General features: G+C 42.3%; 2 protein-coding genes across 4 annotated transcripts; both read left to right on the top strand.

Moving 5' to 3' along the window:
- Window positions 1-44: 44 nt before the first annotated feature.
- LOC118284016 (phosphoglycerate mutase 1) lies at window positions 45-4,001 on the top strand. Its single transcript, XM_035606555.2, has 4 exons — window positions 45-347; window positions 1,206-1,480; window positions 2,323-2,503; window positions 2,806-4,001. Exons 1-4 carry the CDS (start codon window positions 209-211, stop codon window positions 2,973-2,975), a joined length of 765 nt encoding a protein of 254 aa, XP_035462448.1. The 5' UTR covers window positions 45-208; the 3' UTR covers window positions 2,976-4,001.
- Window positions 4,002-5,067: 1,066 nt separating this feature from the next.
- On the top strand, window positions 5,068-17,210 carry slf2 (SMC5-SMC6 complex localization factor 2). Of its 3 annotated transcripts, none has more exons than XM_035606552.2 (21): window positions 5,068-5,227; window positions 6,830-6,864; window positions 8,658-9,118; window positions 9,682-9,930; window positions 10,189-10,234; window positions 10,342-11,690; window positions 11,811-11,890; window positions 11,982-12,095; window positions 12,201-12,368; window positions 13,180-13,285; window positions 13,374-13,461; window positions 13,552-13,693; window positions 13,828-13,915; window positions 14,019-14,195; window positions 14,370-14,464; window positions 14,578-14,665; window positions 14,794-14,916; window positions 15,102-15,179; window positions 15,271-15,357; window positions 15,612-15,680; window positions 15,846-17,210. In XM_035606552.2, the coding sequence occupies exons 1-21, from the start codon at window positions 5,193-5,195 to the stop codon at window positions 16,245-16,247; spliced, it is 4,080 nt and encodes a 1,359-aa protein (XP_035462445.2). In that variant the 5' UTR covers window positions 5,068-5,192; the 3' UTR covers window positions 16,248-17,210. The 3 variants fall into 3 exon arrangements, with proteins under 3 accessions (XP_035462445.2, XP_035462444.2, XP_035462446.2); XM_035606551.2 differs by having other exon boundaries at window positions 5,069-5,227; window positions 11,808-11,890; XM_035606553.2 differs by lacking the exon at window positions 5,068-5,227 and adding an exon at window positions 6,459-6,687 and having other exon boundaries at window positions 11,808-11,890.
- The last annotated feature ends 385 nt before the right edge of the window (window positions 17,211-17,595 follow it).

Below are 17,595 nucleotides of genomic sequence, written 5' to 3' on the forward strand. Positions count from 1 at the left end.
AAGACCAGGAAGTGGGGGAGTAGCCAATCCACGTTATAAAGGCGTAAAGGTCTTCATTGGTCTGACAACAACGAGTGGACCCGTCTGCTTTTCCGAACGGGGAACTTCTCATCATCATCACCAGCTTCTAGCTAAATAAAGACTGTGCAGCAGATATATATATATATATATATATTGTATGAATATAAGTAATATATTATAATAAACCATGGCTGCCTACAAATTGGTGCTGATCCGCCACGGAGAGAGCAACTGGAACCAGGAGAATCGGTTCTGCGGCTGGTTCGATGCCGATTTGAGCGAAACCGGCGAGAAGGAGGCGAGGAGAGGAGGACAGGCCCTGAAAGGTGAGGAGGACCCGGTCCGTTTTCTCTCTGTGTGTGAGATCCACTGTAATATCTCTCTGACATGCCGTGGGGCCGCGATTGCATAATCGCCTCTGCATCAGACCTTGAGGATTGTGAGGAATAAATTTACTGTATGTGAAAACGTAAAACGTGCAGAAGTGATGCTTTCCACTGGTGCAGCACTAGTCCCTCACCAAAGGCCTGTAGTCTGCACAAAATGAGATATATCACAGAAATTTTGTAAAAAATTCAAATGATAAATATGCTATAGGTCCACTAATATATAAAGTGAAAGTAGCCTCAATTAACCACCCTGCAATGTAGCTAGAGCTGCAACCAATAGTTGATCATTGCATCACTCGATGGTAGGAAAATTAAGCAGCAACTATTGACAATTGATTAAATCATTCATCTTACTTTTCATACAAAAAGAAATCACATTCTGTGGTTCCAGCTTCATAAAATGTGACAATTTTACGTTTTTCTTTGTCATATGAGAAAAAAACCGAAAATTGAATATCATCAGATTTTGGACTGTTAATCAAGGCACTACTTGGGCTCTGAGAGATTGTAAATACAGCTTTGCACTCCTCTTTTAACCTCTCATAGACTAAACATTCAGTCAATACATTGACAAAATTATAATGATACTTGTTACACCTTGTATATTCCTCTTCATGCTATCATTTATAAATCATAATAATACAGCAGGCTGAGACTTGTTCCCATAAAACTATGTGGAGGAATGTCCTGACTAAACAAGGCTGAATGAAGCAGTCACAGAATCCAGGTGGAATTATTTTTTTTATCAGTTGCAGTCAAAATGCATTAAACCCAGCGTCTCTCTCTGTCGCACAGATGCCGACTTTGAGTTTGACATCTGCTTCACTTCCGTGCTGAAGCGGGCCATCAGGACACTGTGGCTCGTCCTGGACGGCATCGACCAGATGTGGGTGCCGGTCCATCGGACCTGGCGGCTCAACGAGCGCCACTACGGAGGCCTGACGGGGCTTAACAAGGCGGAGACGGCCGCCAAGCACGGAGAGGATCAGGTGAAGATCTGGAGGCGCTCGTTTGATATCCCTCCTCCCCCCATGGGCCCAGACCATGACTACGACACTATCATCAGCAAGGTGAGATATGGTATCCACAGGACAAACAATCAACCAAGCAGTTCTGTTTGACCTGTGGGGAAAGAAATGGTTTTGTACATATCGTTCAACTTGATCAACTCAGTCCAAACAGGCAGAACAAAAGAGGAAGCATGGCTACAACGGTTTTCTGCAGTCAGGCAGTAAAACAACTGTATCACCCTGAATGAAATGAGATAAGAGAGTTTAGATTGAAAAGGGTGGATTTGAGGTCATGTGTCTCAGCCTTTTTGTCTGCAGCATGTCCAAATGTTTTACACAGACAAAATCTGACAGAATAAACATTTTGGTCCCTTTTGTATTTGCTAATGCTCTTACCTAATAGTAAGTCCCAGGTGAGTTAATATATGACTGGCAAGTTCTGCTAAGTTCAAGTTCAAAGTTCAGTCATGGGATGAACTGATCACGTCTGTCTCCCCTGACTGGGGCAGCGGACGTTGAAGTTTAATAACTCCAGTCGTGGTTGTGAAAACTTAGGGCATAAGTGATCATTAATTTGTTAAGTGTTATAAGAAGATTCACACTAAAGTAGCTGATTCTCTCATGTCCCCTAATGACCGTAAACATGTCCCCAGATTGTTTTAAAACTGACGCTATTTACTATATGCACAATTTCTTACTTCTGTCAAATACATCTCACATTTGGACAGTTATTTATATTCACAATCACTCTAACATGACACAAATTGCCAGCTTGCAGCAGGGCATCTCTACTCCCAAACAAGAGTACAGTAACTTCCTAAAGAAGTGGACTGATGAGAACCGGCATTCCTCGCCGTTCTGGTTGACGATTGACTTCACATGCTGATTTGTCTTCCTTGCAGGATCGTCGCTACGCGGACCTGACTGAGGAGCAGCTCCCGTCCTGCGAGAGCCTTAAGGACACCATCGCGCGGGCGCTGCCCTTCTGGAACGACGAGATCGCCCCGCAGATCAAGCAGGGGAAGAGGGTGCTCATCGCAGCCCATGGAAACAGCCTGAGGGGGATTGTCAAGCACCTGGAGGGTGGGTGGCACTGCGATCACTACTGAGCCACAGGATGCCCCTTTATAGCTCGTCCTAACTCCCGATATAAATCCCCAAATTAATTATTTTATATATGTGTTGGGATTGGACATACTTCCGAGATATTAATTTCGAATCAACCAGTGTAAAGACCAATGTGCAGTAAATTGTTTCATAAAATAATCTCGGAAATGGTACTTTAAAAAAAACCTAAACAATCTATCACTATCACGAACTTACTCTGTCACAAACATATTGTATTAAAAGAACTGAATCGTGAAATGTCCATTTGTGTGCTGCAGGGATGTCGGATGAGGCCATCATGGAACTGAACCTGCCCACAGGCATCCCCATCCTCTATGAGCTCGACAAGAACCTGAAACCCGTGAAGCCAATGCAGTTCCTGGGGGACGAGGAGACTGTACGCAAGGCCATGGAGGCCGTGGCTGCTCAGGGAAAGGCCAAGAAGTAAAGTAGTAAGGGGAAAAAAAACCCATAGGTTCCACAGAACAACTGACATCAGAATAGTGTTTTTGTCTCGAAACCCTAACTTATTTTGGATTCTTACACATGACGCACTGTAGATTGTCAATGAAGGCAACCTCACTCTACTTGTACAGTGCAGGGATAGTGGATGGTGAAAGGTTCAGATATATTAGAGAAATATATTAGAGAGCAACTGTACTCAAGAGATTGTAAAAATTTTTTTGCTAAAATGGACCATTAATATAATAACCTTTGATAAGGTAGCATTGATCAGGCATTGGTTTGCCTGAGAACATTCTGTAAAGCTATTTAAGATACTTATTTTCAAATGGACTGATCGTGGTAAGTAAGTTAAATCGTGTGTGTATCATCATACTGACTTCATCATTTTCTTTCTAACATAAAAGGGACGCCTGCAAAGGCTACAAGATTTACTTTATCTCACGTTTCAAAGCATTTAACTGATGCTGACGATGATGAAAGGATGCAGTTTTGCAATCTCTTGAGAGCAGGACGCGACAGCGGCGACCGCTAAACAGTCCTTTTCTCTTCATGTCTCTTGTCTATGACGGATGTTTGTGCAGTGTCCTTGTGTGTTGTTGCTGTCTGTGTCGTGTCTGACAATCTGTACTTTTCCTTTTTGTGCTCCACAAGGTTTGTTCTATGTGAACCTCTTGCCATGAGTATTGCACCGCAGTAGCAACAAAATGACTTGGATTATATAGTCCCAATGGTTTCACAATATCCCCGTGAAGTGAAAATTGAACCACTGTCTTTGTTACTCTCGTTGACCACCTTTGCCTCTTGTTGTCATAGTATTCATGTGCCTCCTGCTCATACTGATATGCTAAGTGAATGACTGCACCTTCATTTTAATCGGTCTGTGACTGGAACATCCAGTTATGTATTACTGTGCTTTCATTCTTTAATAAATGTTATTCCTGCTGTTGTGTTGGTTAAATGTACTCCGAAAGCTCTGACATATAATAAATGCTTGTGTCTGCTCATCTAACTCTCTCTTTTATTCTTTTATTTTGTAGCCTACTGTATAGGTAATCAGACATGAAAAAAAAATGTTTTTGTGTGACATGCTAGCTAAGTCTAGGTTTTGGTCATTAGGACTCAACTAACATATATTAATTTACCACATGTAGGCAGGTTTTCCAATTGTGAGATTTTATTCATGTTTATTTAAAAAAAAATACACACTACCCCTTTCGGACTAACAAGAGAGACCAACATTTAAAATAAACTTGTACGTAGCATTTTATAAATCCCTACACAGATTCTCTCCCAACTCCTCAACAAGATCACGGACGACAGGATCTTCCCCTTGTCAACGATGGTGGGGGAAAAAAATATGTCCAGACTGTGTGGAATGTTTAGTCTTCAGCATGGTCAGGTCGCCCTTTGCCCTGGATTTGCTGAGACAGGAGATACTAGGGACTTTTGTCAGTGTTTGAAGACGACACGATTCTGAGATAAATAAATCACTGTGACCGGGATAGGTTGGGGTTTTTTGGGGGGGGGGGGGGGGGGGCATCATGCACTTGACCACTTGTATGTGTAATGAACCAAAATGTCCTCAATATTGAGCTCCTGTAATAAATACTCCTGTTTAAGACATCTATGGTCTCTGTCTTCCATTACAAATAGCAAAAAATATCGACATATAAGATCAGTCATATTTTCTAAATACCTGAAGGCAAACATGTCAGAAAGTCAAATTAGATATTTCCATTGGCGGGCCCTCTGTGCATTACAGTGAAATATCCCTTTAAAGTGGCATACTGCTGAAATTAAGTCCCATAATCAAGAAAGATCATATATGAAGGAAGAGCTGAAGAAGACTGGAGTGCAGGATTTCAGCTATAAAGCTTGAATGAACCTGCCAATTGGCCAGAACTGTAGAATCTTCTTTGAGATCGTTCGGCAGACTGACTGAATGGGTAGGATTTCATCTCTGGTCCACACCCCGGAGCGGAAGGTGGCGGCAATGCGCCTTTCACGCTGGTTGCCAAACGCCGGGAACGAAGAAGAAAATGAAGCACTAGAAACTACAAGTCCCAGAATACCTTGCGATCCGACGCTAGCCCCGGAGCGACTCGTGCGACTACAGGCGGGAGAAGGTACAGTCGTTGGAGCTCGATCACAAGTGAATATCGGTTGTCCGTGGTTATGGACAACCTGCCCAGTCCTCAAAATGAGACAAGCAACAGAGAATCGAAGGGACAGCCGGTAAGAAAACGCACGGACTCTTTGTCTGCGCTCCGTTGCTAAGTCGCACGCGCGCTAGCAAGCGCGCTCGCTCGCTAATCGAAGCACTTCCTGATGCAACGCCTTGCTATCATTAAAATCTGTTTAGCCGGACACTGCGTGAGCAACTTCACCTCTAGCTCTGAGCGAGGCTGTCAAGCGTTTGTTCCGAAAACGAAACCAGCAGGTTGAAGTGAAAGAATTAAAAAAACAAAACAACCGCGGCCCATGTTTTATTTTGAAAACAACAATGTAAACAAGCCTGTAGGGTCCGTTCCCTCGCAGTCCTTGCTAGCAGCACCGCCTAGCCGCCTTCGCGCTCGCGCAAATGAGCACCGCTAGAACCCGCGGACGTCGTCGCGTGTCAACGCTGCCAGGTTGTTCGTGCCGACCATTTCCCAAGTGGCCCAGTTGAGCGACGACGCGACGGTGTAAGTCGGTCACAACAGGCGCCACAATACTTGCTGCAGCCGGACGCGTGTTGCGCTTGCGTAGCGTACCTGCTGGCAGGTGTCGCCTCGTTATTGGCTGACACGGTAGCGCCAGTGGCCTGTACTACGAGGAGAGTTCAACACAAGGTCTAACTAACATGTTTGATATGATACGGAAAGAAACGCCGATGGCTCCAAGCGACACGTAAAAGTGACATTCTACAGGGTGAAATGAAGGTATCGTGATCAAACAACGGAAACAGAGAAGAACCACTCGAAAGATTTTTCCAAATCTAAAGTCAGCCCAAAAATGTGTTGTCAACAAGCACAGGAATTTATCAAGTGTCCCAGTGGGTGAATACTTTTGCCCCTTTTGCCTGGCGATGATCGAGCTATGATGAAGGGACGCTCAGGTGATGTCAGGGAAAAGTCAATGTGTGATGTCATCAACAATAATAATAATAATAATAATAATACATTTCATTTATAGAGCACTTTTCATTGCTAAATGCAATCTCACTCACTGAACTGTTCGTTCATGATCATGAGAAATATTGATCGGCGCGTGGATCATTATTCTCATAAAAGAGATAGTATCACGCTTTTATGACTGTTTATCGCCACAGCTTCCTCGTGTTGTATCGATTGAGCTGCGGTGATGGAATCAGAAAGTTAAACACTGTCAGACAAAACACAGTCGAGCTCAATATCTGCTGCGCTTTATTATTTGTTACGTTACTCAAAACTCTTTTTGTCCCAGTCGGGATCCGTAGAATGATGACTCTGATTTTCCAGCGGTCTGATTGGCCAGTAGTTGGACTGGTCAGTGTCTTTGATATCATATAGTAATAATAATAATAATAATAATACATTTCATTTCTAGAGCATTTTCATTGCTAAAAGCAATCTCAAATATATCCTGAACTCAACCTTCTCCGGAGCCAGCATCGTAAGACGGAAAACCCAGAGTTTAACCTGAAGTTACCTCGATAACCGCAAATCCTGATAGTGGTACAGGCCTCTGGTTTGATGTCTCAAACACTTTATATACACATTTTATAGGTTATTTTATCAAGTTATGTTCAAATTTTTTAATACTTTTTTAGTACTCCATCGAGCTGCATTTGCATGATCTGTTTCCTCTCTCTTGCAGGACAATTGCAGAATACTTTTCCCCGAGGAATAAAGGTGAATCTTGTACTGTCAAGTGTATATGTTTCGCCAAATAACAGTATGATTAGGTCATTATATATGGGGCATTTTAAACGTACTCTGTAGCCAGAAAGGGAGCGAGTTTGTCAGTTATTTAACATAGCAAGTTGCACCATGCTATAAATCCTACCCTAAATTATACATAGTTTATATTTAAGGGCAGCAGAGAGGTCAGTCATATTTCGTGAACCGTCCATCTTTATCAGCCTCACACTTGGCGCGTGTGTTGTTTAGGCTCAAAGCAATTGGTGCAGTGTTGAATTTGGACTGAGAGAAAGATACATAGATAAGTACTTTATTGATCCCAAGCTGGGAAATTCCGGTGTTAAAGCAGCAGACCTTACGAAATATACAATATATACAAAAGACAAATGTTAAAAAAATATACGAATTGCAAGAAAAGAATATATGGAAATAAATATAAAGAATTTACATGAAATGGTGCCAAATGTGCAATCAGTCAGTTACCAGAACAGGTCACATTAAGGTGCAGTGTCCAGTGTCTCTCTGTCAGACAGAAGTGAGGTGTTTAGTCTAATGGGTTTTGGCAGGAAAGATTTCCTGTAACGGTCCTTGTGACAGCGAAGCTAAAGTCTTTTGTAGCAGGAGCTCCGCTGACCGTCCAGCGTGTGGTGGAGAGGGTGGTCAAGGTTTATCCTTGATAGATAACAGTTTGTTCAGTGTCCTCCTCTCCACCACCGCTTCAAACGTCTTCAGCTTGCAGCCCATTCTGGAGCCAGTTTTGTTAATCAGTTTATTGAGTCTGTTGGTGTCAATCCCCCAGCAGACCACAGGGAAGAACAGGATAGTTGCCACAACAGCTAAACACACATTAGGGTTTTTTATCTTGCTATGAGAAGTGTAAAAATATTTTTGGTTTGTTATATGAGTCTCTGGCACGACAAGACTGTGGCGGGCAACAGTCTTGTCAGTGTACTGTTCCTGCTGGAGCTAATTCAGAACTGATATTAACATGGTTGCTGTGGCTCCATATCCTCGAAAGTTTATCTTGAAAATAGACACGAGATTGAAAGTTCTGGTATTAATATATAGGCTGTATAAAAAATATAGCTGGTATATAAACATTCTTTTGTTATCTTTTTTTTTTCTTGAAATGATTAAATGCACTGCATGTGTGTAAGAGACCACAGAGTCTTCTGTCACTGTAACACAGCACAATTGATTAGAGTTCACACATCCAAGCCTCTCTTATCTAGGGCTGCAATTTAGGATTATTTACATAATCTATTAATCTGTTAATTATTTTATCGATAAACTCTTGGACCACACTCTTGGACCACACACCAAAGATATTTAGTTTACTGTCATAGAGGAGCAAAGAAACCAGAAAATATTCATATTTAAGAAGCTGAAATCATAGAATATTTCCTTTTTTTCATAAAAACTACTTGCATCGATTACTAATCGATCAACTGTTGCAGCTCTACTCTTATCCTTTTAATAGTTGTCCTTGAGCTTCTGTAACACATACTACTTCTCATTCAAACACTTGTTAGCATTGTAACTGTAAAACTTAGTCTTTATCTTTTGAGTCTCAAATGATTCACTTGAATCTGGATGCCTCTCTGCAAGAGTAAAGTACAGTAACAACAATAATCTCTGTCAGGTAGAATGACAGAAAAATGTCACACACTTGATAGATAAGCCATCGCTATGGGCATCATGGTCCTTGGAAGTGACAAACTTTTCAAACCTGTTCACGCTTGAGCACTCATGGAATGTTTTGTGATGTTGCCTCCGTAATCTAGGGAAGGACCTCGCACTCCAGCAGCGCCCCCTTCCCCACATCGCGTCTTTTCGCCAGGAGACTCCGATGAAGCCCTCTCAGATCCCTAACCAGCTCTCTCACCCACCGCCCAGGAGAGTGTTGCCACTTCAAAGCCCTGAGCTGTACCACAGGGACAGATTGGGTCCACGCCGGTTCTCTCCTCATGCCCTGGGACCAGTTCATTCATCAGGCAGACCAACTTATGTTGGTACACCAGCAAATAGGCCCCATCACATGCCATGGGACAGACTGGGCTGGTCACAGCACTCTGCTCCACCCCCACGTTCGTTCTGTTCATCACATCCTGTTCCAGTCAGCCCATTCGACAGTAAAGCCTCAGCAAAAATGCCACAGCCTTGGCCTTCTGGTACCGAGCCCACGGTCACTTTGTCTCCTTCAAGCACTAAAAATGTAACAACAAAAATTCAAGAACCAAACAAGGTATTGTTTTCAGTTTGTTTTTTTTCATGTGGCCATTACTGAAACAGTTATTTTTTCATAAGTGTCTGTGTTGGAGAATTTTCTTCCCTACTTACTGAGACTGTTAGGAGGGGATCATGTGTATTCTCTGCAAGGTCTCTGTCTCTGGTAACTTGTGTTTTCCAGCCAATGTGTAGAATGTAAGTTATCTTCGAAGTTAAGAAGCTGAGGCACATGTTGGTTCGAATCTAGTCTATAGAGGAGGATGTCTTGTGTAGATTATAATCCGCAAAGACCAATGAGAGAGCTACAAGGGCGTTTCGATAGGCACGGAAGAAGATGGTGTCATCTCAGTGGATTACATAACATCACATGTTGCTCTCAAGACCTCAGACTGGGACAGGGAAGATTTTTTGGATGGCACTGCACTATCCACCTGTGATGTGCATCGGGAAATCTTCTGCGCATGACATCCAGTCTGCCTTATTATCAACTTCAGCTTTCATCGATTTTCGGTCACAGTCTTGTTTATGACCTGTACTACAGCATTTAGTGTGATGCTGAATTGGTGTTTACTCTGCTAGGCTCAATCCAGCGACGTGAGGAGTCCCATACCTACCGTCCAGCTGTACAGGGCCCCAGGGACCCCATCAATCAACACTGGGGCAGTGCAAGGTGTTTACCCACAGCCTCCGTCCGACCCAGAGCACTGCAGGCCCCGTAACAGCCACTCGTCCCCACGTGGCTACCAGCCTTCTTCGAGTACCAAGTCTTCTGACAGATGTAATGGTTCCAGTCTTCCCATCATGCACAACCGCCTAGCCCCTTGCAAGGTACAGTGTGTTACAGGTTGAAGACGTCAGTGTCATGTTAGTTGTTTTTTGTCTGGGAGGTGTTGTTTTTTTGCAGCTAACCAATCAGAAGTGGGGGGGTTGTATTCATTGACTGACTTGAGTAAGTCAGTTCACTGATATTTATTTAACTGTTCTCTTGATCAGTTGTTTTTTAATTATTCAGCAAACGATCCATAGCTCTCTCTTCCATGGTATGGAATGCAAAGCTGCCACTAAAAACACTGTTTTTTCTGTTAGGACCAGCAACATAAACGAACGCCGTCAAGTAAGAAGTCAATTCCAGGTAAAATTTCCAAGGAACTTATTTCATTTGAAAATTTTGCCTTTTTTTAAGAGAGACTCATTTTAAAAATAAATTATTATTTATTTTTCTTTTTTTCCTGTCACCAGTGGTCGACTTGAATTGCTCATCTCAGAAGAGGCGCAGGGAGTTTGAGGACTGCGACGACAATGCCGGGAAACGGTGTTTTGCGGATGCAAACTCGGGCAAAGCAAAGACACCAAAGCCAAACTCAGTCAAAACTTCACTGGTGTTGTCACCTAAACATTCTTCAGCCTTGGGAGGGCAGCGTGAAACCACAAATAACAAGATGGCATGCGGCGAGTCGTCATGTTTGGAACTATCGTTCACTTTTAAACCGACCGAGTCCCCCTATGTCTTGCTGTCACCCAAACATTCCATAAAGGGACGACCGTCAAACGGGGTAAAGCAGGCATTTATATTAGAAGAGACTAAATCATCCTCTAAGCCTGTGAAAGAAAGTTTGAAAAAAGGAGGCGAAGAAAACAATAACAGGAATAGATTAGGCACTGTATTATCCCCGGAAGTTCCCGAGAGGCTCAATAGTAGTTCACCTCATGTTCACCGCAGAACCTCAGTTTCACCAGTGAAGACACTGAGCAGAAAGACGGACGGTAGCACTTCCAAATCGGCCTCAAAACCACATTCAGGTTTTCTGAGCTGTCGTGCGTCAGAGCGGAATAAAACTGCCCGCTTGCGAAGACCTGCTGTAATTCCTTATGATACAGATGAGCTCTTCACCCCCGATCCCACCACTTATGTAGTCGGTGCTGCACAAAAGAATGCAAAGCCCAAGACAGACGGGGGACCCGCTAAATCGCTTACCTCAGAGAAAAGTTGTTCACCTGTGGATGTGATCAGATCGAGTACTGCGGTTACCGGGTCCTTGTGTCGCAAAAGTCAGAACACAGTAAGTGGTCGTATCCATGCAGAGGACAGCAAAGCCTCTTCTACAGCAAGTAACCTACAATTGCTGTCCCCCACTGTAGCTTTAGAGCGGGTCAAACTTGAAAACATTACTTCCCTTTGCTCTAAAGACGGGGAACTTAAAAACAGTCGGATCAATTTTTCAGGTAGGCAGCATGTGAAATGTGAAACGGCTCTCCTCCCGAACAACGTGACTTTGGAGGCTGACACAGCTGCGCCTGAACAAACTTCCACATCCCATTGTTCTCAGTCTCCCCTGCTGGAGACTGAGGCGAGTGAATGGGGTAGAAAGCAGGTGAATGAAGAGGATTCCATAGATGTGGAGCTTGACCTAGACCTGAGCTTTGCATTAGACCTGGATATGAGCCAGAGCTCTCAAAGCAGCGAGGATGAGCAGCTGCTTTCCTTGCAGGAGATGATGGAGCGTGTTACCAAGCCTCCAGATACACCGGAGAAGGAGGCCTTCTCCGAGCCAAGTACACCCAGACATCACAGCAGCAAGTTAAGAACTGTAAGCTCCAAAAGGACTTTTCTTTATTGTACATATACTTATAAATGTGTGGTAAACAACTCATCTGTCAATGTTTGGATATTTAACGTCATCTGTTGTGTTTTATTTTTTCCACAGCAGCCGTTGCCATCCACCACAAAGCCAGGTCACTATAAAAACAACCTCGATCAGATACTGAAGGAAATGGACACCATTAAAAAGTATATTATACAGAAAAATCTTTACTCCCATTTCTTTTTCAATTGGAGCCACAGTATCTTTAACTTTGTCCACGTTCATCTTATCTGTCAGAGCAAAAGAGATCGAGATGCAGCTTCTCAATACATGCAAAGAGGACCTGTTGAGAATAGCTGAATACGAGGAGGCTGAGGAGAAGCAGGAGGAGGGCATCTCCTCAGAACAGCAGTAAGGCCTGCAGAATCACATAGTCACGTTTTACCTCACCATCGGGACGCAGCACGTTGAATGTAATCCGCATTTGTAATGTTTAGTTTGTCATTCATTTACCAGGGAATTCCTGCAGCGCTACTCACTGATGTCCAGTGCAATTCGGGAGGTGCCGCCAGGCGAAACGGTGTTCAACATGGAGAAATTTGGGCAGATCTTCAACCAGGACACACTTCAGCTCAGACAATGCAGGGTCACTCCGCAGGGGACCGCACAGAAAACACTTCTTTGGTAAGGTTTACAGTAGGGATGGCTTGATCCAATATTCCATATCGGTATTGGGGCAATATTGACCAAAATGACTGTATCGGATATCGGAATAAATGAGAAGTAAAATCAGATCCGATGCACTACAGTAAACATACTAAATAAACGCTACTTACATATCTACTAAGCCTTGAACGACATTCCGGCATCATATTTTATGTTCATTTATTATTATTTGACTAACAGTTTACAGGAAAATTTGTGTTTTGCTTGTTTGAATGGTGCTGACCATAAAACATTCTGCCGAAAGTTCCGTGAGAAATAAAACAGCAGTATTCCATAACTCAGTCATGTTGCTGGGTCTGCATGTCTTCCTTTAGGGGAGTTGATTATTTGTTTCACAGTTGAGTATGAGGTTTTAGATGGCTAGGTTAAGCTAAGTGCATCCTGAACAATGCATTATTAATATTTTATTTTACTAGTGGGGAAAATATTGGAACAGATCAGTATCGGATCGGTATTGGCAGATACTCAAGGTTGCAGGATCGGTATCAGATCGGACACGAAAAAGTGGCATCGTCCCATCCCTAGTTTAGAGTAATCTGTAGTATCCTATACCTTGACAACCAAAGACTAAACTTCATATGGGTTCTCACAGTCTCCATGGAGAGATTCTTTATCATTTTGTGACCTGTCATCTAAGTTCAGCTAAAAAAATTAGATATTTTTGTCTTTCTTCTTGAAAGTAGTAAATTATTTATAGTCCTCAAAGGACATTTTTGTCAGTCAAATTAATCTTTTTGTCTCTACCTACATTCCCCTTTCTTTCTGTCAGGTCCAGTCCTGCTCAGCTGAGATTGCATGTGATCATTGGATTGTTCCAAGAAGCGTACGACTGTCAATCACCCTGTCCCGCCCGCATTACCCGTTTCCTGTTCAAGGTAGGCGTCGCACACCTGCAGCATTTTATCAGTGACTTTTGTCCAAAATATCTGATCGTTGACGGTTATTCTTTGTCGACGTTATCAGATGATGTCAGTCCACAGTGAGAGGCTGGTATCTGAGAAGATGCTGCAGGCCCTCTGTGACATCGCCCGCACTGCTGCTTATCAGATAGGTCAGTGTTCCCTCCGCCCCTAAAGCTTTTGGTATCTCTTCTCTCATAAGTTGTTTTGACTTTTTTTTTCCTGTCTGCACAATTCCTCAGTGAAAAGCGGAAGCCAGCAGTTTGAAGTGTGGGTTCCCAGTTTGGCTGATGTGGCACTGGTCCTGATGAATATGGGAGTTGCGTTTGTAACCCTCTTCCCTTTTGAGAATCTGCAACCGCCATTCACAGAAGGAGATTTGCTGTGAGTAGCATTCTTGCAAATTGTCGTTCCTTTGATTTATAAACTGAAATGAGTTTTAGGTCATTGTTGACAAATGCCCATCACTGGTTAGTTAGTCTGGTTAATTTCAGCTGGACTTCTGTGTGTTTGCGTAGGGAGGACGTATATATCAAAAGTGAAAGTCCTTCCAGTAAAACGGAACAGAGCACTGTCCCTGAACACAACTACAACAACATCCTGAAGGTGAAACACTATAGCAAATTGAAATTTTAGAAAAGAGAACAAAAATTCACCTATCAGATCATTCAATACTTGTTTTGTTTTTGTCTTTTGTTCTCATCTGCAGTACCTCTCCTTCTGTATGAGCCTGTGTCCCCGGGCTTACAGCGATGACGAGCTGCTGTTTCTGCTAACTGTTGTGGGAAGGGTGAGCCTGGACACGCAGCTCATCCTCCAGTCCAGCGTGGAACTTTTCCCTCTACAGTATAAAATTGTCAACAACGTCAGGGACTGGGACACTGTGGTCAGTGCATATACCTACATGGTTCTTATGATTTGCAGAGATTCAGAAACAGATAGTGACAATCACAGTTTATGTTGCAGTGAGAGCACAAGTGTGTTTTTGCCATTGTAATTGACTGCTGCTGCCTCTAATGAATGTATATACCCAGTTAATTGTTATTTAAAATCTCTGTAGCTGCCCAGAATCTGCCTGGCGCTTACCGATCTGACTGATGACCACCACAACATGTGCCTGCTTGTTCAAATGCTGCCTGACAACACACGTGGAAAGTATGTCTTTAAAAAAAAATCATTCTCCTTTCTATTTTATCTCCTCGTCTCAACTATTTTAAATATGGTAATACACCATTAAAAGTATGTATGTTTGTCATTTATTTGTAAAGGCAGCTGCGCCGTCATCTGAGCCTGTCTATGATCTCTAAGTTGTTGGATGGAAAGTGCACGTACAGACCGACAGGAAAAGAGTTTCAGGTAAGCTGTTTCAGTACAACTCAAACCTTTTGATGCCAGCACTTGAAATATGTGCAGTTACTTATACAAATTCTTGAAATCAATAAATGACTCATGCAATATAATGACTTGTGTGGTGCGGTGCATAGCTGTCTAAGCTGAGGCCATACCTGCCCTGTATGCAACCCTCTACCCTTCTCCGAGGCATGCTGAGCTCCTCCAGCAGGAGTCAGAGAGATAAAGCGGAGGACATGGCCACTCAAGACCAAAAGGTGAGTACAGGGTTTATGCTTTGAGCTCCAAAATGTTCTGAAAAAAAATATTTTTTGATGTTTTTAGTCTTGGATAAACATATCAGGAAATACAGGATCCTATATTTAGATATTCTTAACTGAGTTCTATTGAGTGGATAAAATGTTTCAGTTTTTTTAATTTCCTTTTTTTCAATGTGTTTCAGTCCTACTACCTCTGCTATAGCCTTCTGACCCTGACAAATGAAGCTTCCAATTTTCAGCTCCTCCCAGCTCATCAGAAGGTATGATTTGTCCCAAATACCTCCCTATTCTTTCTTGTCTTTGTTGTCGGGAGAACTGTGAGCGTTAATGTTGAGTTATCTTTTCTCTCAGGAGCAACTTCTGTGTCTGTGCTCTGAGCTGGAAACGCATGTTAAGTGTGATATCAGAGAGAGCGAGAAATGTCTTTACCGCAGCAAGGTGAGTACGATTTTTAAAAATAACTTTTTTGAAGATTTTTTTTTATCGGGTCTGTGTATTTTGATGTAGATCCAAGTGTAGTATAGTATGTAGTATAGAAACAGTTCCAATGGATTTTGACCTTTTCATTAGCTTCAGGTGTCCGCTGATGGTGAAATAGAGCAGCTGTCGGCAGCAATCATTTAAGTGCTCTCTGGATGTAGAGTGCTACATTCATCTGTTTGACAACCTCTACCTTCCTCTCCTTTCACCAGGTAAAGGATCTCGTGGCCAGAATCTACACCAAGTGGCAGATGATGCTTCAGAAGATCAGGCCTCTCAATGTACAGTAGTCACACTTTATTTAGCTAATTTCTTTTTATAATTCCTGTGTTCTAGTAGTTTGTGACTGTAGTCAGTTAAAATTGCTTCCATTTCTGACAGTTCTTCCAATGAAAAAATTGCAAGTTTACGATTCTCATTGACATTGGTATACTTCCATCCCTTAGGGCAAACTGTATGATTATTGGCAACCTCCGCCTGTAGATACGTTGGTGAGTAGCCAAGAAGAGCGCGGCATGGACAGCAGTGATGATGGAGAGGCCGTTGTGTTGGTGGAGAAAGAACAAGAGGAAGACACCAATGAAGCTGGAGAGAATGAGGTTGTACTGTTTGTTGAGGAGGAGGAGGAGGAGAAGAAGAAAGAAGGAAGAAAAGGACACGATCCAGAGCATGACAAAAGTCAAACAGAAGATGCAATAGAACCCTTTTCTGGAGAACCGAACGAGAAGATGCAAGAGATGCAGCCCGTCGTCCATGAGTGTACTGAGGCTGACGATCTGGTTCACACAAGAGGAACCTCTCACCAGAACCGCAGCAGCAGCAGCAGCAGCAGCAGCAGCAGCATGTGATTTAGTGTCATAGGCGGTTTATTAGTTTGCAATCCTTTGATAGCTGTTGTCCTAACAATATGTTCGATTTGCACTACAGTATTTTCCTGTCCTCCTCTTTTCCTATTAAGTTTCACTGTTAATACATTAATTATATATTTTTGAATAAAAAGCTTTTTAGGAGAGATCACATTGTTTAAAGTATGAAGCCGTGTCTATGTTTGGTTAATATTGCACAAAAAAGTAATAGTTTTAATGTATGTATATTTTGGGGAAAAACTTTGATATGTAAATTTGTATGCAAATGACTTGTCGCTGTCCTACTGTTCTCAGTTATTCAGCTGTGTACAAATTTGAATAGTATGTGTGTAACATACTGCAGTTGAGTACCTTCCACAACCTGTGCTAATGTGGGAGGACTTTTTATTTTACATCCTTGTTGCCAGCTATGTTCATTTTCTTAAAGTTTTGTAATTTCTCAAAAATAGTTGATTTATTATTGTACGTGTTTGCTTCAGCCAGTCAGTGATATACTGAGTTTACCATATGTTTGATGTTAGGCTGCAAGTCAGCCTCAGCTCGTAAACAACCAAATATCCTGTCCACAGGACGTTAAGAGTTACTAATTCATGTGTCTGGTGACCCCCACTGCTGCATCTAGTTTTCAGTCACGGCAGGGTCGCTGATTTTAAAACACTCGTAAACAATTTCTGCCTTTTAGTTACAGTTCTTTATGCAGTGGGTATATACAATAAGCCTACTCTCTGTACGCCCGAGCACACAAGACCAAGAAACAAGCTGAATAGAAATCTAGCCGTTGTTTATGTTTACACCTCTGTATAATTGACCAATGATTATTTCCTGATTGTTTTTTCTTCTTTTTTTTACTGTTGTGTGAAGTGTGTGCATGTTTATTTCTAGTTAATATATTTTTTTATAACTTTACAAATGCAGAAAATAAACTTTATTTACATGTTAACAGAATTCTTAAAGTGTTTAAAGTGATGAAATGTCACAGTGATTTGTTGGGTAAGCGTTGAGAAGCAGCTTGAGACCCAAGTTATCGTGCACCATGCCCATATGCAGTATAATATGCAGTGTTTTAGAGTAATTATATGTATAGCTTTAAATTAAATGGTTCACTAGTGTATCTATCAGCATGGGCCAAATGGGACCTCTGTTTGATACTGACTTTTTACATTTCTTGTGAGAAAGTGCTCACATTATTAGAATAATAAATAACACCTTTCTAGATTTTCGTTGGGTTCAAAATGTAGTTGTTTGTACAACGTGGTATCTGAATGAGGAAGTGCGCACACACATCAAAAGCTGCTGACAGCACTTGAAAAGTGGCTCATTTAAAATTGAT

This window comes from Scophthalmus maximus, chromosome 10, assembly GCF_022379125.1.
Source record: "Scophthalmus maximus strain ysfricsl-2021 chromosome 10, ASM2237912v1, whole genome shotgun sequence".
NCBI classification, from domain to species: domain Eukaryota; kingdom Metazoa; phylum Chordata; class Actinopteri; order Pleuronectiformes; family Scophthalmidae; genus Scophthalmus; species Scophthalmus maximus.